Consider the following 25,822-nt stretch of genomic DNA (forward strand, 5'->3'; position numbering starts at 1 on the left):
AAGAGAAGAAGGCAGCTACAACCTCCCAGTAATGGAACAGACCAGGTGAGGAGTGGGGGGGTAGAAGAAGCAGCTACAACCTCCCAGTAATGGAACTGGCCAGGTGAGGATCGAGAGGGGGGAAGAGAAGAAGCAGCTACAACCTTCCAGGAATGGAAAAGACCAGGTGAGGAGTGAGAGGGGGGGGAGAGAAGAAGGCAGCTACAACCTCCCAGTAATGGAACAGACCAGGTGAGGAGTAAGAAGGGGGGAGAGAAGAAGGCAGCTACAACCTCCCAGTAATGGAACAGACCAGGTGAGGAGTGGGGGGGGGGAGAAGAAGCAGCTACAACCTCCCAGTAATGGAACTGGCCAGGTGAGGAGTGAGAGGGGGGAAGAGAAGAAGGCAGCTACAACCTTCCAGTAATGGAACAGACCAGGTGAGGAGAGAGAGGGGGGAAGAAGCACCTACAACCTTCTAATAATGGAACAAACCAGATGAGGAGTGAGGTGGGGGGAGAAAAGAAGCAGCTACAACCTCCCAGTAATGGAACAGACCAGGTGAGGAGTGAGAGGGGGGAAGAGAAGAAGGCAGCTACAACCTCCCAGTAATGGAACAGACCAGGTGAGAAGTCAGAGGGGGGAGAGAAGAAGCAGGTACAACCTCCCAGTAATGGAACAGACCAGGTGGGGAGTGAGGGGGGGAGAGAAGAAGGCAGCTACAACCTCCCAGTAATGGAACAGACCAGGTGAGGAGAGAGAGGGGGGAAGAAGCAGCTACAACCTTCTAGTAATGGAACAGACCAGGTGAGGAGTGAGAGGGGAAGAGAAGAAGCAGCTACAACCTTCTAGTAATGGAACAGACCAGGTGAGTAGTGAGAGGGGGGAAGAAGCACCTACAACCTTCTAATAATGGAACAGACCAGATGAGGAGTGAGGGGGGGAAGAGAAGAATGCACCTACAACCTTCCAGTAATGGAACAGAACAGGTGAGGAGTGAGAGGGGGGAAGAGAAGGCAGCTACAACCTCCCAGTAATGGAACAGACCAGGTGAGGAGTGATGGGGGGAGAGAAGAAGGCAGCTACAACCTCGCAGTAATGGAACAGACCAGGTGAGGAGTGAGAGAGGGAGAGAAGAAGGCAGCTACACCCTCCCAGTAATGGAACAGACCAGGTGAGGAGTGAGGGGGAAGAGAAGAAGCAAGTACAACCTCCCAGTAATGGAACAGACCAGGTGAAGAGTGAGGGGGGAGAGAAGAAGGCAGCTGCAACCTCACAGTAATGGAACAGACTAGGTGAGGAGTGAGGGGGGAAGAGAAGAAGCAGCTACAAACTTCCAGTAATGGAAAAGACCAGGTGAGGAGTGAGAGGGGGGGAGAGAAGAAGGCAGCTACAACCTCCCAGTAATGGAGCAGACCAGGTGAGGAGTAAGAGGGGGGGAGGAGGGGAGAGAAGAAGGCAGCTACAACCTCCCAGTAATGGAACAGACCAGGTGAGGAGTGGGGGGGGGAGAAGAAGCAGCTACAACCTCCCAGTAATGGAACTGGCCAGGTGAGGAGTGAGAGGGGGGAAGAGAAGAAGGCAGCTACACCCTTCCAGCAATAGAACAGACCAGGTGAGGAGAGAGAGGGGGGAAGAAGCACCTACAACCTTCTAATAATGGAACAAACCAGATGAGGAGTGAGGTGGGGGGAGAAAAGAAGCAGCTACAACCTCCCAGTAACGGAACAGACCAGGTGAGGAGTGAGAGGGGGGAAGAGAAGAAGGCAGCTACAACCTCCCAGTAATGGAACAGACCAGGTGAGAAGTCAGAGGGGGGGAGAGAAGAAGCAGGTACACCCTCCCAGTAATGGAACAGACCAGGTGGGGAGTGAAGGGGGGGGGGAGAAGAAGGCAGCTACAACCTCCCAGTAATGGAACAGACCAGGTGAGGAGAGAGAGGGGGGAAGAAGCAGCTACAACCTTCTAGTAATGGAACAGACCAGGTGGGAATGAGAGGGGAAGAGAAGAAGCAGCTACAACCTTCTAGTAATGGAACAGACCAGGTGAGTAGTGAGAGGGGGGAAGAAGCACCTACAACCTTCTAATAATGGAACAGACCAGATGAGGAGTGAGGGGTGGAAGAGAAGAAGGCACCTACAACCTTCCAGTAATGGAACAGAACAGGTGAGGAGTGAGAGGGGGGAAGAGAAGGCAGCTACAACCTCCCAGTAATGGAACAGTCCAGGTGAGGAGTGATGGGGGGAGAGAAGAAGGCAGCTACAACCTCCCAGTAATGGAACAGACCAGGTGAGGAGTGAGAGGGGGAGAGAAGAAGGCAGCTACAACCTTCCAGTAATGGAACAGACCAGGTGAGCAGTGGGGGGGGGAGAAGAAGGCAGCTACAACCTTCCAGTAATGGAACAGAAAAGGTAAGGAGTGAGAGGGGGGAGAGAAGAAGGCAGCTTCAACCTCCCAGTAATGGAACAGACCAGGTGAGGAGTGAGAGGGGGAGAGAAGAAGGCAGCTACAACCTCCCAGTAGTGGAACAGACCAGGTGAGGTGTGAGAGGCGGGAAAGAGAAGGGGGCAGCTACAACCTCCCAGGAATGGAACAGACCAGGTGAGGAGTGAGAGGGGGAGAGAAGAAGGCAGCTACAACCTCCCTGTAATGGAACAAACCAGGTGAGGAGTGAGGGGGAATAGAAGAAGGCAGCTACAACCTCCCCGTAATGGAACAGACCAGGTGAGGAGTGAGAGGGGTGAAGACAAGAAGGCAGCTACAACCTCGCAGTAATGGAACAGATCAGGTGAGGAATGAGATGGGGAGAGAAGAAGGCAGCTACACCCTCCCAGTAATGGAACAGACAAGGTGAGGAGTGAGGGGGAAGAGAAGAAGCAGGTACAACCTCCCAGTAATGGAACAGACCAGGTGAAGAGTGAGGGGGGAGAGAAGAAGGCAGCTACAACCTCCCAGTAATGGAACAGACTATGTGAGGAGTGAGGGGGGGAGAGAAGAAGCAGCTACAACCTCCCAGTAATGGAACAGACCAGGTAAGGAGTGAGAGATGGTAGAGAAGAATGCAGCTACAACCTTCCAGTAATGGAGCAGACCAGGTGAGGAGTGAGGAGGGGGGGAAAGAAGGCAGCTACAACCTACCAGTAATGGAACAAACCAGGTGAGGAGTGAGAGGGGGAGAGAAGAAGCAGCTACAACCTTCCAGTAATGGAACAGTCAAGGTAAGGAGTGAGTATGGGGAAAGAAGAAGGCAGCTACAACCTCCCAGTAATGGAACAGACCAGGTGAGGAGGGAGGGCGGGGGGAGAAGAAGCAGCTACAACCTCCCAGTAATGGAACAGACCAGGTGAGGAGAGAGAGGGGGGAGGAAGCAGCTACAACCTTCTAGTAATGGAACAGACCAGGTGAGAAGTGGGGGGGTGGGGGGAGAAGAATCAGCTACAACCTCCTAGTAATGGAACAGACCAGGTGAGGTGTGAGAGGGGGGAAGAGAAGAAGCAGCTATAACCTTATAGTAATGGAGCAGACCAGGTGAGGAGTGAGGAGGGGGGGGCAGAGACGAAGGCAGCTACACCCTTTCAGTAATGGAACAGACCAGGTGAGGAGTGAGAGGGGGAAGAGAAGAAGGCAGCTACAACCTTCCAGTAATGGAACAGACCAGATGAGTAGGAGAGGGGGAGAGAAGAAGAAGCTACAACCTTCGAGTAATGGAACAGACCAGGTGAGGAGTGAGGGGGGGAGATAAGAAGGCAGCTACAACCTTCCAGTAATGGAACAGACCAGGTGAGGAGTGAGGGGGGAAGAGAAGAAGACAGCTACAACCTCCCAGTAATGGAACAGACCAGGTGAGGAGTGAGGGGGGAAGAGAAGAAGGCAGCTACAACCTCCCAGTAATGGAACAAACCAGGTGAGGAGTGAGAGGGGAGAGAAGAAGGTAGCTACAACCTTCCAGTAATGGAACAGACCTGGTGAGGAGTAAGGGGGGAGAGAAGAAGGAGCTACTACCTTCCAGTAATGGAACAGACCGGGTGAGGAGTGAGAGGGGGAGAGAAGAAGGCAGCTACAACCATCCAGTAATGGAACAGACCAGGTGAGGAGTGAGGTGGGGAGAAGAAGGCAGCTACAGCCTCCCAGTAATGGAACAGACCAGGTGAGGAGTGAGAGAAGAAGCAGCTACAACCTTCCAGTAATGGAACAGACCAGGTAAGGAGTGAGTGGGTGGAGAGAAGAAGGCAGCTACAACCTCCCAGTAACGGAACAGACCAGGTGAGGAGTGAGGGGGGAAGAGAATAAGGCAGCTACAACCTCCCAGTAATGGAGCAGACCAGGTGAGGAGTGAGAGGCGGGAAAGAGAAGAGGGCAGCTACAACCTCCCAGTAATGGAACAGACCAGGTGAGGAGTGAGGGGGGAGAGAAGAAGGCAGCTACAACCTCCCAGTAATGGAACAGACCAGGTGAGGAGTGAGAGGCGGGAAAGAGAAGAGGGCAGCTACAACCTCCCAGTAATGGAACAGACCAGGTGAGGAGTGAGGGCGGGGGGAGAAGAAGCTGCTACAACCTCCCAGTAATGGAACAGACCAGGTGAGGAGAGAGAGGGGGGAAGAAGCAGCCACAACCTTCTAGTAATGGAACAGACCAGGTGAGGAGTGAGGGGGGGAGAAGAATCAGCTTCAACCTCCCAGTAATGGAACAGACCAGGTGAGGTGTGAGAGGCGGAAAAGAAGAAGGCAGCTACAACCTTACAGTAATGGAACAGACCAGGTGAGTAGGAGAGGGGGAGAGAAGAAGAAGCTACAACCTTCCAGTAATGGAACAGACCAGGTGAGGAGTGAGAGGGGGAGAGAAGAAGGCAGCTACAACCTTCCAGTAATGGAACAGACCAGGTGAGCAGTGAGAGGGGGGAAGAGAAGAAGGCAGCTACAACCTCCCAGTAATGGAACAGACCAGGTGAGGAGTTGGGGGGGGAGAGAAGAAGGCAGCTACACCCTTCCAGTAATGGAGCAGACCAGGTGAGGAGTTAGGGGGGGGGGAAGAAGGCAGCTACAACCTCCCAGTAATGGAACAGACCAGGTGAGGAGTGAGAGGGGGAGAGGAGAAGCAGCTACAACCTTCCAGTAATGGAACAGTCAAGTTAAGGAGTGAGTAGGGGGAAAGAAGAAGGCAGCTACAACCTCCCAGTAATGGAACAGACCAGGTGAGGAGTGAGGGCGGGGGGAGAAGAAGCAGCTACAGCCTCCCAGTAATGGAACAGACCAGGTGAGGAGAGAGAGGGGGGAAGAAGCAGCTACAACCTTCTAGTAATGGAACAGACCAGGTGAGGAGTGAGGGGGGGGAGAAGAATCAGCTACAACCTCCCAGTAATGGAACAGGTCAGGTGAGGTGTGAGAGGCGGGAAGAGAAGAAGGCAGCTTCAACCTTCCAGTAATTGAACAGACCAGGTGAGGAGTGAGAGGGGGGAAGAGAAGAAGGCAGCTACAACCTCCCAGTAATGGAACAGACCAGGTGAGGAGTGGGGGGGGGAGAAGAAGCAGCTACAACCTCCCAGTAATGGAACTGGCCAGGTGAGGAGTGAGAGGGGGGAAGAGAAGAAGGCAGCTACAACCTTCCAGTAATGGAACAGACCAGGTGAGGAGAGAGAGGGGGGAAGAAGCACCTACAACCTTCTAATAATGGAACAAACCAGATGAGGAGTGAGGTGGGGGGAGAAAAGAAGCAGCTACAACCTCCCAGTAATGGAACAGACCAGGTGAGGAGTGAGAGGGGGGAAGAGAAGAAGGCAGCTACAACCTCCCAGTAATGGAACAGACCAGGTGAGAAGTCAGAGGGGGGGAGAGAAGAAGCAGGTACAACCTCCCAGTAATGGAACAGACCAGGTGGGGAGTGAGGGGGGGAGAGAAGAAGGCAGCTACAACCTCCCAGTAATGGAACAGACCAGGTGAGGAGAGAGAGAGGGGAAGAAGCAGCTACAACCTTCTAGTAATGGAACAGACCAGGTGAGGAGTGAGAGGGGAAGAGAAGAAGCAGCTACAACCTTCTAGTAATGGAACAGACCAGGTGAGTAGTGAGAGGGGGGAAGAAGCACCTACAACCTTCTAATAATGGAACAGACCAGATGAGGAGTGAGGGGGGGAAGAGAAGAATGCACCTACAACCTTCCAGTAATGGAACAGAACAGGTGAGGAGTGAGAGGGGGGAAGAGAAGGCAGCTACAACCTCCCAGTAATGGAACAGACCAGGTGAGGAGTGATGGGGGGAGAGAAGAAGGCAGCTACAACCTCGCAGTAATGGAACAGACCAGGTGAGGAGTGAGAGAGGGAGAGAAGAAGGCAGCTACACCCTCCCAGTAATGGAACAGACCAGGTGAGGAGTGAGGGGGAAGAGAAGAAGCAAGTACAACCTCCCAGTAATGGAACAGACCAGGTGAAGAGTGAGGGGGGAGAGAAGAAGGCAGCTGCAACCTCACAGTAATGGAACAGACTAGGTGAGGAGTGAGGGGGGAAGAGAAGAAGCAGCTACAAACTTCCAGTAATGGAAAAGACCAGGTGAGGAGTGAGAGGGGGGGAGAGAAGAAGGCAGCTACAACCTCCCAGTAATGGAGCAGACCAGGTGAGGAGTAAGAGGGGGGGAGGAGGGGAGAGAAGAAGGCAGCTACAACCTCCCAGTAATGGAACAGACCAGGTGAGGAGTGGGGGGGGGAGAAGAAGCAGCTACAACCTCCCAGTAATGGAACTGGCCAGGTGAGGAGTGAGAGGGGGGAAGAGAAGAAGGCAGCTACACCCTTCCAGCAATAGAACAGACCAGGTGAGGAGAGAGAGGGGGGAAGAAGCACCTACAACCTTCTAATAATGGAACAAACCAGATGAGGAGTGAGGTGGGGGGAGAAAAGAAGCAGCTACAACCTCCCAGTAACGGAACAGACCAGGTGAGGAGTGAGAGGGGGGAAGAGAAGAAGGCAGCTACAACCTCCCAGTAATGGAACAGACCAGGTGAGAAGTCAGAGGGGGGGAGAGAAGAAGCAGGTACACCCTCCCAGTAATGGAACAGACCAGGTGGGGAGTGAAGGGGGGGGGGAGAAGAAGGCAGCTACAACCTCCCAGTAATGGAACAGACCAGGTGAGGAGAGAGAGGGGGGAAGAAGCAGCTACAACCTTCTAGTAATGGAACAGACCAGGTGGGAATGAGAGGGGAAGAGAAGAAGCAGCTACAACCTTCTAGTAATGGAACAGACCAGGTGAGTAGTGAGAGGGGGGAAGAAGCACCTACAACCTTCTAATAATGGAACAGACCAGATGAGGAGTGAGGGGTGGAAGAGAAGAAGGCACCTACAACCTTCCAGTAATGGAACAGAACAGGTGAGGAGTGAGAGGGGGGAAGAGAAGGCAGCTACAACCTCCCAGTAATGGAACAGTCCAGGTGAGGAGTGATGGGGGGAGAGAAGAAGGCAGCTACAACCTCCCAGTAATGGAACAGACCAGGTGAGGAGTGAGAGGGGGAGAGAAGAAGGCAGCTACAACCTTCCAGTAATGGAACAGACCAGGTGAGCAGTGGGGGGGGGAGAAGAAGGCAGCTACAACCTTCCAGTAATGGAACAGAAAAGGTAAGGAGTGAGAGGGGGGAGAGAAGAAGGCAGCTTCAACCTCCCAGTAATGGAACAGACCAGGTGAGGAGTGAGAGGGGGAGAGAAGAAGGCAGCTACAACCTCCCAGTAGTGGAACAGACCAGGTGAGGTGTGAGAGGCGGGAAAGAGAAGGGGGCAGCTACAACCTCCCAGGAATGGAACAGACCAGGTGAGGAGTGAGAGGGGGAGAGAAGAAGGCAGCTACAACCTCCCTGTAATGGAACAAACCAGGTGAGGAGTGAGGGGGAATAGAAGAAGGCAGCTACAACCTCCCCGTAATGGAACAGACCAGGTGAGGAGTGAGAGGGGTGAAGACAAGAAGGCAGCTACAACCTCGCAGTAATGGAACAGATCAGGTGAGGAATGAGATGGGGAGAGAAGAAGGCAGCTACACCCTCCCAGTAATGGAACAGACAAGGTGAGGAGTGAGGGGGAAGAGAAGAAGCAGGTACAACCTCCCAGTAATGGAACAGACCAGGTGAAGAGTGAGGGGGGAGAGAAGAAGGCAGCTACAACCTCCCAGTAATGGAACAGACTATGTGAGGAGTGAGGGGGGGAGAGAAGAAGCAGCTACAACCTCCCAGTAATGGAACAGACCAGGTAAGGAGTGAGAGATGGTAGAGAAGAATGCAGCTACAACCTTCCAGTAATGGAGCAGACCAGGTGAGGAGTGAGGAGGGGGGGGGAAGAAGGCAGCTACAACCTACCAGTAATGGAACAAACCAGGTGAGGAGTGAGAGGGGGAGAGAAGAAGCAGCTACAACCTTCCAGTAATGGAACAGTCAAGGTAAGGAGTGAGTATGGGGAAAGAAGAAGGCAGCTACAACCTCCCAGTAATGGAACAGACCAGGTGAGGAGGGAGGGCGGGGGGAGAAGAAGCAGCTACAACCTCCCAGTAATGGAACAGACCAGGTGAGGAGAGAGAGGGGGGAGGAAGCAGCTACAACCTTCTAGTAATGGAACAGACCAGGTGAGAAGTGGGGGGCTGGGGGGAGAAGAATCAGCTACAACCTCCTAGTAATGGAACGGACCAGGTGAGGTGTGAGAGGCGGGAAGAGAAGAAGGCAGCTACAACCTTCCAGTAATGGAACAGACCAGGTGAGGAGTGAGAGGGGGGAAGAGAAGAAGCAGCTATAACCTTATAGTAATGGAGCAGACCAGGTGAGGAGTGAGGAGGGGGGGGCAGAGACGAAGGCAGCTACACCCTTTCAGTAATGGAACAGACCAGGTGAGGAGTGAGAGGGGGAAGAGAAGAAGGCAGCTACAACCTTCCAGTAATGGAACAGACCAGATGAGTAGGAGAGGGGGAGAGAAGAAGAAGCTACAACCTTCGAGTAATGGAACAGACCAGGTGAGGAGTGAGGGGGGGAGATAAGAAGGCAGCTACAACCTTCCAGTAATGGAACAGACCAGGTGAGGAGTGAGGGGGGAAGAGAAGAAGACAGCTACAACCTCCCAGTAATGGAACAGACCAGGTGAGGAGTGAGGGGGGAAGAGAAGAAGGCAGCTACAACCTCCCAGTAATGGAACAAACCAGGTGAGGAGTGAGAGGGGAGAGAAGAAGGTAGCTACAACCTTCCAGTAATGGAACAGACCTGGTGAGGAGTAAGGGGGGAGAGAAGAAGGAGCTACTACCTTCCAGTAATGGAACAGACCGGGTGAGGAGTGAGAGGGGGAGAGAAGAAGGCAGCTACAACCATCCAGTAATGGAACAGACCAGGTGAGGAGTGAGAGAAGAAGCAGCTACAACCTTCCAGTAATGGAACAGACCAGGTAAGGAGTGAGTGGGTGGAGAGAAGAAGGCAGCTACAACCTCCCAGTAACGGAACAGACCAGGTGAGGAGTGAGGGGGGAAGAGAATAAGGCAGCTACAACCTCCCAGTAATGGAGCAGACCAGGTGAGGAGTGAGAGGCGGGAAAGAGAAGAGGGCAGCTACAACCTCCCAGTAATGGAACAGACCAGGTGAGGAGTGAGGGGGGAGAGAAGAAGGCAGCTACAACCTCCCAGTAATGGAACAGACCAGGTGAGGAGTGAGAGGCGGGAAAGAGAAGAGGGCAGCTACAACCTCCCAGTAATGGAACAGACCAGGTGAGGAGTGAGGGCGGGGGGAGAAGAAGCTGCTACAACCTCCCAGTAATGGAACAGACCAGGTGAGGAGAGAGAGGGGGGAAGAAGCAGCCACAACCTTCTAGTAATGGAACAGACCAGGTGAGGAGTGAGGGGGGGAGAAGAATCAGCTACAACCTCCCAGTAATGGAACAGACCAGGTGAGGTGTGAGAGGCGGAAAAGAAGAAGGCAGCTACAACCTCCCAGTAATGGAACAGACCAGGTGAGGAGTGAGAGGGGGAGAGAAGAAGGCAGCTACAACCTCCCAGTAGTGGAACAGACCAGGTGAGGTGTGAGAGGCGGGAAAGAGAAGGGGGCAGCTACAACCTCCCAGGAATGGAACAGACCAGGTGAGGAGTGAGAGGGGGAGAGAAGAAGGCAGCTACAACCTCCCTGTAATGGAACAAACCAGGTGAGGAGTGAGGGGGAATAGAAGAAGGCAGCTACAACCTCCCCGTAATGGAACAGACCAGGTGAGGAGTGAGAGGGGTGAAGACAAGAAGGCAGCTACAACCTCGCAGTAATGGAACAGATCAGGTGAGGAATGAGATGGGGAGAGAAGAAGGCAGCTACACCCTCCAGTAATGGAACAGACAAGGTGAGGAGTGAGGGGGAAGAGAAGAAGCAGGTACAACCTCCCAGTAATGGAACAGACCAGGTGAAGAGTGAGGGGGGAGAGAAGAAGGCAGCTACAACCTCCCAGTAATGGAACAGACCAGGTAAGGAGTGAGAGATGGTAGAGAAGAATGCAGCTACAACCTTCCAGTAATGGAGCAGACCAGGTGAGGAGTGAGGAGGGGGGGGGAAGAAGGCAGCTACAACCTACCAGTAATGGAACAAACCAGGTGAGGAGTGAGAGGGGGAGAGAAGAAGCAGCTACAACCTTCCAGTAATGGAACAGTCAAGGTAAGGAGTGAGTATGGGGAAAGAAGAAGGCAGCTACAACCTCCCAGTAATGGAACAGACCAGGTGAGGAGGGAGGGCGGGGGGAGAAGAAGCAGCTACAACCTCCCAGTAATGGAACAGACCAGGTGAGGAGAGAGAGGGGGGAGGAAGCAGCTACAACCTTCTAGTAATGGAACAGACCAGGTGAGAAGTGGGGGGGTGGGGGGAGAAGAATCAGCTACAACCTCCTAGTAATGGAACAGACCAGGTGAGGTGTGAGAGGCGGGAAGAGAAGAAGGCAGCTACAACCTTCCAGTAATGGAACAGACCAGGTGAGGAGTGAGAGGGGGGAAGAGAAGAAGCAGCTATAACCTTATAGTAATGGAGCAGACCAGGTGAGGAGTGAGGAGGGGGGGGCAGAGACGAAGGCAGCTACACCCTTTCAGTAATGGAACAGACCAGGTGAGGAGTGAGAGGGGGAAGAGAAGAAGGCAGCTACAACCTTCCAGTAATGGAACAGACCAGATGAGTAGGAGAGGGGGAGAGAAGAAGAAGCTACAACCTTCGAGTAATGGAACAGACCAGGTGAGGAGTGAGGGGGGGAGATAAGAAGGCAGCTACAACCTCCCAGTAATGGAACAGACCAGGTGAGGAGTGAGGGGGGAAGAGAAGAAGACAGCTACAACCTCCCAGTAATGGAACAGACCAGGTGAGGAGTGAGGGGGGAAGAGAAGAAGGCAGCTACAACCTCCCAGTAATGGAACAAACCAGGTGAGGAGTGAGAGGGGAGAGAAGAAGGTAGCTACAACCTTCCAGTAATGGAACAGACCTGGTGAGGAGTAAGGGGGGAGAGAAGAAGGAGCTACTACCTTCCAGTAATGGAACAGACCGGGTGAGGAGTGAGAGGGGGAGAGAAGAAGGCAGCTACAACCATCCAGTAATGGAACAGACCAGGTGAGGAGTGAGGTGGGGAGAAGAAGGCAGCTACAGCCTCCCAGTAATGGAACAGACCAGGTGAGGAGTGAGAGAAGAAGCAGCTACAACCTTCCAGTAATGGAACAGACCAGGTAAGGAGTGAGTGGGTGGAGAGAAGAAGGCAGCTACAACCTCCCAGTAACGGAACAGACCAGGTGAGGAGTGAGGGGGGAAGAGAATAAGGCAGCTACAACCTCCCAGTAATGGAGCAGACCAGGTGAGGAGTGAGAGGCGGGAAAGAGAAGAGGGCAGCTACAACCTCCCAGTAATGGAACAGACCAGGTGAGGAGTGAGAGGGGGAGAGAAGAAGGCAGCTACAACCTCCCAGTAATGGAACAGACCAGGTGAGGAGTGAGAGGCGGGAAAGAGAAGAGGGCAGCTACAACCTCCCAGTAATGGAACAGACCAGGTGAGGAGTGAGGGCGGGGGGAGAAGAAGCTGCTACAACCTCCCAGTAATGGAACAGACCAGGTGAGGAGAGAGAGGGGGGAAGAAGCAGCCACAACCTTCTAGTAATGGAACAGACCAGGTGAGGAGTGAGGGGGGGAGAAGAATCAGCTACAACCTCCCAGTAATGGAACAGACCAGGTGAGGTGTGAGAGGCGGAAAAGAAGAAGGCAGCTACAACCTTCCAGTAATGGAACAGACCAGGTGAGGAGTGAGAGGGGGGAAGACAAGAAGCAGCTATAACCTTATAGTAATGGAACAGACCAGGTGAGGAGTGAGGAGGGGGGGAGAGAAGAAGGCAGCTACAACCTCCCAGTAATGGAACAGACCAGGTGAGGAGTGAGAGGGGGAAGAGAAGAAGGCAGCTACAACCTCCCAGTAATGGAACAGACCAGGTGAGGAGTGAGAGGGGGAAGAGAAGAAGGCAGCTACAACCTTCCAGTAATGGAACAGACCAGGTGAGGAGTGAGAGGGGTAAGAGAAGAAGGCAGCTACAACCTTCCAGTAAAGGAACAGACCAGGTGAGGAGTGAGAGGGGGAAGAGAAGAAGGCAGCTACAACCTCCCAGTAATGGAACAGACCAGGTGAGGAGTGAGAGGGGGAAGAGAAGAAGGCAGCTACAACCTTCCAGTAAAGGAACAGACCAGGTGAGTAGGAGAGGGGGAGAGAAGAAGCAGCTTCAACCTCCCAGTAATGGAACAGACCAGGTGACGAGTGAGAGGGGGAGAGAAGAAGTCAGCTACAACCTCCCTGTAATGGAACAAACCAGGTGAGGAGTGAGGGGGAATAGAAGAAGGCAGCTACAACCTCCCAGTAATGGAACAGACCAGGTGAGGAGTGAGGGGGGAGAGAAGAAGGCAGCTGCAACCTCCCAGTAATGGAACAGACCAGGTGAGGAGAGAGAGGGGGGAAGAAGCAGCTACAACCTTCTAGTAATGGAACAGACCAGGTGAGGAGTGAAAGGGGAAGAGAAGAAGCAGATACAACCTTCTAGTAATGGAACAGACCAGGTGAGTAGTGAGAGGGGGGAAGAAGCACCTACAACCTTCTAATAATGGAACAGACCAGATGAGGAGTGAGGGGGGGAAGAGAAGAAGGCACCTACAACCTTCCAGTAATGGAACAGACCAGGTGAGGAGTGAGAGATGGGAGAGAAGAAGGCAGCTACAACCTTCCAGTAATGGAGCAGACCAGGTGAGGAGTGAGGGGGTAGGAAGAAGGCAGCTACAACCTACCAGTAATGGAACAGACCAGGTGAGGAGTCAGAGGGGGAGAGAAGAAGCAGCTACAACCTTCCAGTAATGGAACAGTCAAGGTAAGGAGTGAGTGGGGGGAAAGAAGAAGGCAGCTACAACCTCCCAGTAATGGAACAGACCACGTGAGGAGTGAGGGCGGGGGGAGAAGAAGCAGCTACAACCTCCCAGCAATGGAACAGACCAGGTGAGGAGAGAGAGGGGGGAAGAAGCAGCTACAACCTTCTAGTAATGGAACAGACCAGGTGAGGAGTGAGGGGGCGGAGAAGAATCAGCTACAACCTCCCAGTAATGGAACAGACCAGGTGAGGTGTGAGAGGGGGGAAGAGAAGAAGGCAGCTACAACCTTCCAGTAATGGAACAGACCAGGTGAGGAGAGAGAGGGGGGAAGAAGCACCTACAACCTTCTAATAATGGAACAAACCAGATGAGGAGTGAGGGGGGGAGAAAAGAAGCAGCTACAACCTCCCAGTAATGGAACAGACCAGGTGAGGAGTGAGAGGGGGGAAGAGAAGAAGGCAGCTACAACCTTCCAGTAATGGAACAGACCAGGTGAGGAGTGAGAGGGGGGAAGAGAAGAAGGCAGCTACAACCTCCCAGTAATGGAACAGACCAGGTGAGAAGTCAGAGGGGGGGAGAGAAGAAACAGGTACAACCTCCCAGTAATGGAACAGACCAGGTGGGGAGTGAGGGGGGGAGAGAAGAAGGCAGCTACAACCTCCCAGTAATGGAGCAGACCAGGTGAGGAGAGAGAAGGGGGAAGAAGCAGCTACAACCTTCTAGTAATGGAACAGACCAGGTGAGGAGTGAGAGGGGAAGAGAAGAAGCAGCTACAACCTTCTAGTAATGGAACAGACCAGGTGAGTAGTGAGAGGGGGGAAGAAGCACCTACAACCTTCTAATAATGGAACAGACCAGATGAGGAGTGAGGGGGGGAGAGAAGAAGGCAGCTACAACCTCCCAGTAATGGAACAGACCAGGTGAGGAGTGAGAGAGGGAAGAGAAGAGGGCAGGTACAACCTTCCAGTAATGGAATAGACCAGGTGAGGAGTGAGAGGGGGAGAGAAGAAGGCAGCTACAACCTTCCAGTAATGGAACAGACCAGGTGAGAAGTGGGGGGGTGGGGGGAGAAGAATCAGCTACAACCTCCTAGTAATGGAACAGACCAGGTGAGGTGTGAGAGGCGGGAAGAGAAGAAGGCAGCTACAACCTTCCAGTAATGGAACAGACCAGGTGAGGAGTGAGAGGGGGGAAGAGAAGAAGCAGCTATAACCTTATAGTAATGGAGCAGACCAGGTGAGGAGTGAGGAGGGGGGGGCAGAGACGAAGGCAGCTACACCCTTTCAGTAATGGAACAGACCAGGTGAGGAGTGAGAGGGGGAAGAGAAGAAGGCAGCTACAACCTTCCAGTAATGGAACAGACCAGATGAGTAGGAGAGGGGGAGAGAAGAAGAAGCTACAACCTTCGAGTAATGGAACAGACCAGGTGAGGAGTGAGGGGGGGAGATAAGAAGGCAGCTACAACCTCCCAGTAATGGAACAGACCAGGTGAGGAGTGAGGGGGGAAGAGAAGAAGACAGCTACAACCTCCCAGTAATGGAACAGACCAGGTGAGGAGTGAGGGGGGAAGAGAAGAAGGCAGCTACAACCTCCCAGTAATGGAACAAACCAGGTGAGGAGTGAGAGGGGAGAGAAGAAGGTAGCTACAACCTTCCAGTAATGGAACAGACCTGGTGAGGAGTAAGGGGGGAGAGAAGAAGGAGCTACTACCTTCCAGTAATGGAACAGACCGGGTGAGGAGTGAGAGGGGGAGAGAAGAAGGCAGCTACAACCATCCAGTAATGGAACAGACCAGGTGAGGAGTGAGGTGGGGAGAAGAAGGCAGCTACAGCCTCCCAGTAATGGAACAGACCAGGTGAGGAGTGAGAGAAGAAGCAGCTACAACCTTCCAGTAATGGAACAGACCAGGTAAGGAGTGAGTGGGTGGAGAGAAGAAGGCAGCTACAACCTCCCAGTAACGGAACAGACCAGGTGAGGAGTGAGGGGGGAAGAGAATAAGGCAGCTACAACCTCCCAGTAATGGAGCAGACCAGGTGAGGAGTGAGAGGCGGGAAAGAGAAGAGGGCAGCTACAACCTCCCAGTAATGGAACAGACCAGGTGAGGAGTGAGAGGGGGAGAGAAGAAGGCAGCTACAACCTCCCAGTAATGGAACAGACCAGGTGAGGAGTGAGAGGCGGGAAAGAGAAGAGGGCAGCTACAACCTCCCAGTAATGGAACAGACCAGGTGAGGAGTGAGGGCGGGGGGAGAAGAAGCTGCTACAACCTCCCAGTAATGGAACAGACCAGGTGAGGAGAGAGAGGGGGGAAGAAGCAGCCACAACCTTCTAGTAATGGAACAGACCAGGTGAGGAGTGAGGGGGGGAGAAGAATCAGCTACAACCTCCCAGTAATGGAACAGACCAGGTGAGGTGTGAGAGGCGGAAAAGAAGAAGGCAGCTACAACCTTCCAGTAATGGAACAGACCAGGTGAGGAGTGAGAGGGGGGAAGACAAGAAGCAGCTATAACCTTATAGTAATGGAACAGACCAGGTGAGGAGTGAGGAGGGGGGGAGAGAAGAAGGCAGCTACACCCTCCAGTAATGGAACAGACCAGGTGAGGAGTGAGAGGGGGAAGAGAAGAAGGCAGCTACAACCTTCCAGTAAAGGAACAGACCAGGTGAGTAGGAGAGGGGGAGAGAAGAAGCAGCTTCAACCTCCCAGTAATGGAACAGACCAGGTGACGAGTGAGAGGGGGAGAGAAGAAGTCAGCTACAACCTCCCTGTAATGGAACAGACCAGGTGAGGAGTGAGGGGGGAGAGAAGAAGGCAGCTGCAACCTCCCAGTAATGGAACAGACCAGGTGAGGAGAGAGAGGGGGGAAGAAGCAGCTACAACCTTCTAGTAATGGAACAGACCAGGTGAGGAGTGAAAGGGGAAGAGAAGAAGCAGATACAACCTTCTAGTAATGGAACAGACCAGGTGAGTAGTGAGAGGGGGGAAGAAGCACCTACAACCTTCTAATAATGGAACAGACCAGATGAGGAGTGAGGGGGGGAAGAGAAGAAGGCACCTACAACCTTCCAGTAATGGAACAGACCAGGTGAGGAGTGAGAGATGGGAGAGAAGAAGGCAGCTACAACCTTCCAGTAATGGAGCAGACCAGGTGAGGAGTGAGGGGGTAGGAAGAAGGCAGCTACAACCTACCAGTAATGGAACAGACCAGGTGAGGAGTCAGAGGGGGAGAGAAGAAGCAGCTACAACCTTCCAGTAATGGAACAGTCAAGGTAAGGAGTGAGTGGGGGGAAAGAAGAAGGCAGCTACAACCTCCCAGTAATGGAACAGACCACGTGAGGAGTGAGGGCGGGGGGAGAAGAAGCAGCTACAACCTCCCAGCAATGGAACAGACCAGGTGAGGAGAGAGAGGGGGGAAGAAGCAGCTACAACCTTCTAGTAATGGAACAGACCAGGTGAGGAGTGAGGGGGCGGAGAAGAATCAGCTACAACCTCCCAGTAATGGAACAGACCAGGTGAGGTGTGAGAGGGGGGAAGAGAAGAAGGCAGCTACAACCTTCCAGTAATGGAACAGACCAGGTGAGGAGAGAGAGGGGGGAAGAAGCACCTACAACCTTCTAATAATGGAACAAACCAGATGAGGAGTGAGGGGGGGAGAAAAGAAGCAGCTACAACCTCCCAGTAATGGAACAGACCAGGTGAGGAGTGAGAGGGGGGAAGAGAAGAAGGCAGCTACAACCTTCCAGTAATGGAACAGACCAGGTGAGGAGTGAGAGGGGGGAAGAGAAGAAGGCAGCTACAACCTCCCAGTAATGGAACAGACCAGGTGAGAAGTCAGAGGGGGGGAGAGAAGAAGCAGGTACAACCTCCCAGTAATGGAACAGACCAGGTGGGGAGTGAGGGGGGGAGAGAAGAAGGCAGCTACAACCTCCCAGTAATGGAGCAGACCAGGTGAGGAGAGAGAAGGGGGAAGAAGCAGCTACAACCTTCTAGTAATGGAACAGACCAGGTGAGGAGTGAGAGGGGAAGAGAAGAAGCAGCTACAACCTTCTAGTAATGGAACAGACCAGGTGAGTAGTGAGAGGGGGGAAGAAGCACCTACAACCTTCTAATAATGGAACAGACCAGATGAGGAGTGAGGGGGGGAGAGAAGAAGGCAGCTACAACCTCCCAGTAATGGAACAGACCAGGTGAGGAGTGAGAGAGGGAAGAGAAGAGGGCAGGTACAACCTTCCAGTAATGGAATAGACCAGGTGAGGAGTGAGAGGGGAGAGAAAAAGGTAGCTACAACCTTTTAGTAATGGAACAGACCTGGTGAGGAGTAAGGGGGGAGAGAAGAAGGAGCTACTACCTTCCAGTAATGGAACAGACCAGGTGAGGAGTGAGAAGGGGAGAGAAGAAGGCAGCTACAACCTTCCAGTAATGGAACAGACCAATTGAGCAGTGGGGGGGGGGGGAGAAGAAGGCAGCTACAACCGTCCAGTAATGGAACAGACTAGGTAAGGAGTGAGTGGGGGGAGAGAGGAAGGCAGCTACAACCTCCCAGTAATGGAACAGACTAGGTGAGGAGTGAGGGGGGAAGAGAAGAAGGCAGCTACAACCTCCCAGTAATGGAGCAGACCAGGTGAGGAGTGAGAGGCGGGAAAGAGAGAGGGCAGCTACAACCTCCCAGTAATGGAACAGACCAGGTGAGGAGGGAGAGGGGGAGAGAAGAAGGCAGCTACAACCTCCCAGTAATGGAACAGACCAGGTGAGGCGTGAGAGGCGGGAAAGAGAAGAGGGCAGCTATAACCTCCCAGTAATGGAACAGACCAGGTGAGGAGTGAGAGAGGGAGAGAAGAAGGCAGCTGCAACCTCCCTGTAATGGAACAAACCAGGTGAGGAGTGAGGGGGAATAGAAAAAGGCAGCTACAACCTCCCAGTAATGTAACAGACCAGGTGAGGAGTGAGAGGGGGGAAGAGAAGAAGGCAGCTACAACCTCCCAGTAATGGAACAGACCAGGTGAGGAATGAGATGGGGAGAGAAGAAGGCAGCTACACCCTCCCAGTAAGGGAACAGACCAGGTGAGGAATGAGGGGGAAGAGAAGAAGCAGGTACAACCTCCCAGTAATGGAACAGACCTGGTGAAGAGTGAGGGGGGGAGAGAAGAAAGCAGCTACAACCTCCCAGTAATGGAACAGACCTGGTGAAGAGTGAGGGGGGGAGAGAAGAAAGCAGCTACAACCTCCCAGTAATGGAACAAACTAGGTGAGGAGTGAGGGGGGGAGAGAAGAAGAAGCTACAACCTCCCAGTAATGGAACAGACCAGGTAAGGAGTGAGAGATGGGAGAGAAGAAGGCAGCTACAACCTTCCAGTAATGGAGCAGACCAGGTGAGGGGGGGGGAAGAAGGCAGCTACAACCTACCAGTAATGGAACAAACCAGGTGAGGAGTGAGAGGGGGAAAGAAGAAGGCAGCTACAACCTCCCAGTAATGGAACAGACCAGGTGAGGAGTGAGGGCGGGGGGAGAAGAAGCAGCTACAACCTCCCAGTAATGGAACAGACCAGGTGAGGAGAGAGAGGGGGGAAGAAGCAGCTACAACCTTCTAGTAATGGAACAGACCAGGTGAGGAGTGAGGGGGGGGGAGAAGAATCGGCTACAACCTCCCAGTAATGGAACAGACCAGGTGAGGTGTGAGAGGCGGGAAAAGAAGAAGGCAGCTACAACCTTCCAGTAATGGAACAGACCAGGTGAGGAGTGAGAGGGGGGAAGAGAAAAAGCAGCTATAACCTTATAGTAATGGAACAGACCAGGTGAGGAGAGAGAGGGGGGAAGAAGCAGCTACAACCTTCCAGTAATGGAACAGACCAGGTGAGTAGGAGAGGGGGAGAGAAGAAGCAGCTATAACCTTCCAGTAATGGAACAGACCAGGTGAGGAGTGAGGGGGGAAGAGAAGAAGGCAGCTACAACCTCCCAGTAATGGAACAGACCAGGTGAGGAGTGAGAGGGGAAGAGAAGAAGGCAGCTACAACCTCCCAGTAATGGAACAGACCAGGTGAGGAGTGAGGGGGGAAGAGAAGAAGCAGCTACAACCTCCCAGTAATGGAACATACCTGGTGAGGAGTAAGGGGGGAGAGAAGAAGGAGCTACTACCTTCCAGTAATGGAACAGACCAGGTGAGGAGTGAGGGGGGAAGAGAAGAAGGCACCTACAACCTTCCAGTAATGGAGCAGACCAGGTGAGGAGTGAGGGGGGGGAGGAAGGCAGCTACAACCTCCCAGCGATGGAACATACCAGGTGAGGAGAGAGAGGGGGGAAGAAGCAGCTACAACCTTCTAGTAATGGAACAGACCAGGTGAGGAGTGAGGGGGGGGGAGAAGAATCAGCTACAACCTCCCGGTAATGGAACAGACCAGGTGAGGAGTGAGAGGTGGGGAGAGAAGAAGCAGCTACAACCTCCCAGTAATGGAACAGACCAGGTGAGGAGTGAGAGGGAAAGAGAAGAAACAGCTACAACCTTCCAGTAATGGAACAGACTAGGTGAGGAGTGAGGGGGGGGGATAAGAAGGGAGCTACAACCTTCTAGTAATGGAATAGACCAGGTGAGGAGTGAGAGGGGGGGAAGAGAAGAAGCAGCTACAACCTTCTAGTAATGGAACAGACCAGGTGAGGAGTGAGGGGGGGAGATGAAGGCAGCTACAACCTTCCAGTAATGGAACAGACCAGGTGAGGAGTGAGGGGGGGAAGAGAAGAAGGCAGCTGCAACCTCCCAGTAATGGAACAGACCAGGTGAGGAGTAAGAGGGGGGGAAGAGAAGAAGGCAGGTACAACCTCCCAGTAATGGAACAGACCAGGTGAGGAGTGAGGGGGGGGAGAAGAAGCAGCTACTACTTTCCAGTAATGGAACAGACCAGGTGAGGAGTGAGGGGGGACAGAAGAAGCAGCTACAACCTCCTAGTAATGGAACAGACCAGGTGAGGAGTGAGAGGGGGGAGGAGAAGGCAGCTACAACCTCCCAGTAATGGAACAGACCAGGTGAGGAGTGAGAGGGGGGGGAAAGAAGAAGACAGCTACAACCTCCCAGTAATGGAACAGACCAGGTGAGGAGTGAGGGGGGAAGAGAAGAAGACAGCTACAACCTCCCAGTAATGGAACAGACCAGGTGAGGAGTGAGAGGGGGAGAGAAGAAGCAGCTACAGCCTTCCAGTAATGGAACAGGCCAGGTGAGGAGTGAGGGGGGAAGAGAAGAAGGCAGCTACAACCTTCCAGTAATGGAACAGACCAGGTGAGGAGTGAGAGGGGGGAGGGAAGAAGGCACCTACAGCCTCCCAGTAATGGAACAGACCAGGTGAGGAGTGAGAGGGGGAGGGAAGAAGGCAGCTACAGCCTCACAGTAATGGAACAGACCAGGTGAGTAGTGAGGGGGGGGGAGAAGAAGGCAGCTACAACCTCCCAGTAATGGAACAGACCAGGTGAGGAGTGAGAGAGGGAAAAGAAGAAGGCAGCTACAACCTCCCAGCATTGGAACAGACCAGGTGAGGAGTGAGAGGGGGGAAGAGAAGACACAGCTACAACATCCCAGTAATGGAACAGAACCGGTGAGGAGTGAGAGGGGGGAGGAGAAGACACAGCTACAACTTTCTAGTAATGGAACAGACCAGGTGAGGAGTGGGGGGGGAGAAGACGGCAGCTACAACCTTCCAGTAATGGAACAGACCAGGTGAGGAGTGAGGGAGGAAGAGAAGAAGACAGCTACAACCTCTCAGTAATGGAACAGACTAGGTGAGGAGTGAGGGGGGGAGAGAAGAAGGAGCTACAACCTTCCAGTAATGGAACAGACCAGGTGAGGAGTGAGAGGGGGGGAAGAGAAGAAGCAGCTTCAAACTTCCAGTAATGGAACAGACCAGGTGAGGAGTGAGGGGGGGAAGAGAAGAAGGAGCTACAACCTTCCAGTAATGGAACATACCAGGTGAGGAGTGAGAGGGGGGAGAGAAGAAGGCAGCTACAACCTTCCAGTAATGGAACAGACCAGGTGAGGAGGGAGGGGGGGAGAAGAAGGCAGCTACAACCTCCCAGTAATGGAACAGACCAGGTGAGGTGTGAGAGGGGGAGGAAAGAAGCAGCTACAACCTTCCAGTAATGGAACAGACCAGGTGAGGAGTGAGGGGGGAGAGAAGAAGGCAGCTACAACCTCCCAGTAATGGAGCAGACCAGGTGAGGAGTGAGAGGCGGGGAAGAGAAGAAGGCAGCTACAACCTCCCAGTAATGGAACAGACCAGGTGAGGAATGAGATGGGGAGAGAAGAAGCAGCTATAACCTCCCAGTAATGGAACAGACCAGGTGAAGAGTGAGGAGAAGAGAAGAAGCAGCTACAACCTCTCAGTAATGGAAAAGACCAGGTGAGGAGTGAGGGGGAATAGAAGAAGGCAGCTACAACCTCCCAGTAATGGAACAGACCAGGTGAGGAGTGAGAGGGGGGAAGAGAAGAAGGCAGCTACAACCTCCCAGTAATGGAGCAGACCAGGTGAGGAGAGAGAGGGAGGAAGAAGCAGCTACAACCTCCCAGTAATGGAACAGACCCGGTGAGGATTGAGGGGGGAGAGAAGAAGGAGCTACAACCTTCCAGTAATGGAACAGACCAGGTGAGAAGTGGAGGGGGGGAGAGAAGAAGGCAGCTACAACCTCCCAGTAATGGAACCGGCCAGGTGCGGAGTTAGAGGGGGGGGAGAGAAGAAGGCAGCTACAACCTCCCAGTAATGGAACAGACTAGATGAGGAGTGTGGGGGAAGAGAAGAAGCAGCTACAACCTTCTAGTAATAGAACAGACCAGGTGAGGATTGGATAGGATTGGAGACAAGAACAAAGGGACACAGTTCTCTTGATATTACAGACCAGCCAAGTGATGAGGAGGGGGAAGATGAAGGGATCCTCTACAAGCAGAGATACTGAGATTATACAGTTCTGGGGCAGCTGTATTTGTTGCCTAGTTGCAGGTTTGCATTTACCTCATAGTCATCACCTGCTGCATAATTTGCAGATTTTAACAAACAAATGTTGGTAGCTTAAACATATCAATAGTTAGTAAAAACGCAGTGAAGCGTGTTGTTGTGCAGGAGAAGGTCCTGTGTAAAGGTTGGTCAGTCATCTTTCAGTTTGTTATTGCTGTGTTTGGTTATTAAACTGATACTAATGAGCTGAATTCTTTGTGCAGGTGGTGTTAACGTGTACAAATGTCAAAGTCAAATTTATGAGCTGATACTATCACAGAGTTTGCTGCATTTCTGCCAGGCTTGCTTTTTCTTGCCGCTTAATTTAGTCAGCCCGCTTTGTAAGTTGGTCCTCTCTTGCCACGTAGTACCAGTGGCCCTGCCGACAACCAATAGTGAGGGTGAGGTGATGGATGGAAGAGGCGAAATGAGAGAGGGATGAAACCGTACTCTTCTTGCAGTCCTACAGGTACTCATTTGATTTTTGTATTCATCTTTGGATGCTCACTTTCTTTTAGGCACTTTCTCAGATGGTTATGGAAGCAAGGAACAGAACAATGGTGACAGAATTCATTCTCATCGGCCTGAGCGGTGGCCTTGGGATCCGGATCTTAATTTTCATTGTTCTTCTTCTCGTCTACATAGTCTCAATGGTGGGGAATGTTTTTATGCTATTTATGATAAGCATAGACAAGCAGCTGCACACCCCAATGTACTTTTTCCTCTGGAATCTATCATTGCTGGAGACTTTCTTCATCTCAAGTGTTGTCCCTCTCATGTTAGTTCAGACAATGTCAATGCGCACATCAGTATCACTGGCCACATGCTTTACACAGTCTTTCTTCTTTGGTTACCTTGCCACCAATTCATTTTACCTCCTGCCCATCATGTCCTTTGATCGCTACGTGGCCATATGCAACCCTCTACGGTACACCACAATCCTGACAGGTCAGCTCTGCCTTGAACTGGTCATATTCTCTTGGCTTGGGTCTCTACTTTGTATCCTCTACCCAACTATTGGAATCAGTAGACTTCCTTTCTGTGGCCCCAACATCATAAACCATGTTTTCTGCGACAGTTTCTCGATAGTGCAACTGGCCTGCGCGGACACTGGACACCTCCAGTTGATTGACATTATCATGGCTCTCTTCTTCCTGACCTGCTCCTTGGGGTTGACGCTTGTGTCTTACAGCTTCATCATTAGAACTATTGTGAGAATCCCTTCAACAAATGGAAGACTCAAGGCCTTCTCCACCTGCAGCTCCCACCTGACAATGGTGGCCATAGTCTACGGAAGCTCCATCTTCATTCAAGTGAGCCCAGCCTTTCACCCATCAGTAGAAGTCTACAAGACGGTGAACATGTTCAGCACCATTATGTCTCCTCTGATGAACCCTTTCATTTATACCTTCAGGAATGAAAAGTTTAAGGCTGTGATAATGAAACATCTGCACATATTAAAAAATGTTCATGTGAAATTATAAATGAGCTTCTATGGAACAAGCCAACCTTGATTCACTGGCTTGCTTAAACTATCCTGGTCTTTACTTCACCATTTACTATACCTTTGTCATATGTCAAATATCAAACACTTAATGCCACATTTCTTAGTCTTTCCAGTTGAATCAAGTGCTTTATTGACAAGAAATGCAGCAACCTTTGTCTGCACTCTTCATACTTAGGATTTAGAATGCCTCCTTCAGATGTTTTCTGCATAGAACCCACAGATAATTGTGATCTCTATTTCCATCATGCTTACACAGCCAACCCACAAACCTCCAGCATATAAAAAAAGAAGAACACATGACACAGAGATACTGAAGGCACTTGCAATCTCACACTGCACGGCCCTGGTTCACCATTCTACTTACATCTCACACCATGCTAGAATCTCCAACACTCTGGTCCACATTCAGCACTGCCCACATCATCCACACATTTCAAGAGATGCTCTATTAACACTGGGTTCATTCCGCATCCCCATTCATGGGCAGATGCAGGCTCCAATCACTTTTCATGCACACCTCTCCAGGACGGCACCCACTCCCTACATTGTATTAATCCCACTCATACAGCAACTCAAAAGTATTTAATCCCACACAGTCTTTAAGTAGCAGAACTGTGCAAGATTATGGTTTTGTAAATTAAGCTAGTTTCATCCTACTGAGACAGGAGATTTCGGATGTTGATTACATACATCAACACAGGATCGAAATCCCATCCAGCACATCAACTAGGCTGTAGTCACTGGGCTGAAGAAAATCTTTTGTGAGTTTAGCTAGACCATATCTGGTGGATTTAGAAAGCAGCTTTTTCTAAAAAGGCCTGAGTCTCGCCATTATCAACTGAAATTTGCTAGACCCAGTGGCAAGTGGACTGATTACAGTAGTGGATGGTGATGTTCAAGCAAGTACATAGGGCCATCAGACCCTAGGGTAGATGATTGAAAAAGGCCAAGAAAGTTCAAGACAAACTGGAAAATAGATATACAGTAAGCAAAGTTCTGTCACTTGCACCTAGTCTGTTCACTGTCTCCCAGTGTGGGCTGTCCCTGAAGTAGACTAGAAATGTGTGAAAAGCATTGTTCTAGGCTCTGCCTCTGTCAGGTAAAAAAGTGTCTTCTACCTGAGCTTTTGGGTCCTTTCTTCAGTTGAAGAACTGCAGAAGCTTCCTGTTGAGTCTGGAGACAAACAGATCTATTTGGCATGGATCACAAACCTCATTGATTCCCCATAAAAGAGGTGGCTGCAGCCTCCAATTACCGGAGTCACTGAGGAACCTGGAGTTATTACCGTAACTGAAATCTTGTGGTCGAGACAATGGTGCAAAAAGGCTGTGCTTGTTTCCTTCCGGGTCTTGGACCTTGCAGATCCCAGAAGAGTGATATACTGGACTTCAGAGATCTTGTCCATCCTCAGCAGGATACAGTATTCCATCCTGTCCAGAGCCTAACTCCTAATTTTGAGTGAACCTCCTAACAGCTCTAGACAATTAAAGAGCAGCTGCAGCTCTGCATCTGACCACCTTTTCCAGGGGATAAGTGTCCACATCTGATTTCCACTTCAGACTCTCCAGCTCAGCTTTCTGGCACCTGACTTGGTTAGCCGATCTCACTCTAAGCCCAAACAACCTATGCTATTCTTGGATTTCTCCTTGGAGCTCCTGCCTGGCCTCCTTGGGGGCAGCCTGTAACTATGAATATGACAATCTTTGCACAAAGGTGCAACATTTTCAGTTGTTTCAATGCACATCTTTGACTGACACAATTTAGTTGGAGCATCAAGAATTATTTTTGTATCCTTAGCACGAAGCCCAATTTTGAGACATTAAAGATGAAACATAAGTTATGGGAAAAGGAGACAATCCACTTCAACAGATCTAGTTACACAATTCGATTTTGAGGCTTGAGGATCATGTCACAGGAATAATTGTAATAAGAAGTCCCTTTGCTCAACTGTACTCCACCACTGGTGAAACAACACCGGGCTGATGAAATTTCAAAAGATCCAGTAGTGAATTTCAACATCTCGTTGAATGAC

General features: G+C 51.9%; 1 protein-coding gene across 1 annotated transcript in view; it reads left to right on the forward strand.

The window, feature by feature from the left end:
* The window catches only part of LOC138258685 (olfactory receptor 6E1-like), a 107,145-nt gene extending 83,378 nt beyond the window's left edge, over window positions 1-23,767 (forward strand). Inside the window, exon 3 of the mRNA XM_069205986.1 lies at window positions 22,802-23,767. Within this exon, the coding sequence (XP_069062087.1) occupies window positions 22,802-23,767 (966 nt within the window). The remainder of the gene's footprint in view (window positions 1-22,801) is intronic.
* Window positions 23,768-25,822: the final 2,055 nt, after the last annotated feature.

The sequence above is a fragment of the Pleurodeles waltl genome, chromosome 9, assembly GCF_031143425.1.
Source record: "Pleurodeles waltl isolate 20211129_DDA chromosome 9, aPleWal1.hap1.20221129, whole genome shotgun sequence".
Lineage (NCBI taxonomy): Eukaryota > Metazoa > Chordata > Amphibia > Caudata > Salamandridae > Pleurodeles > Pleurodeles waltl.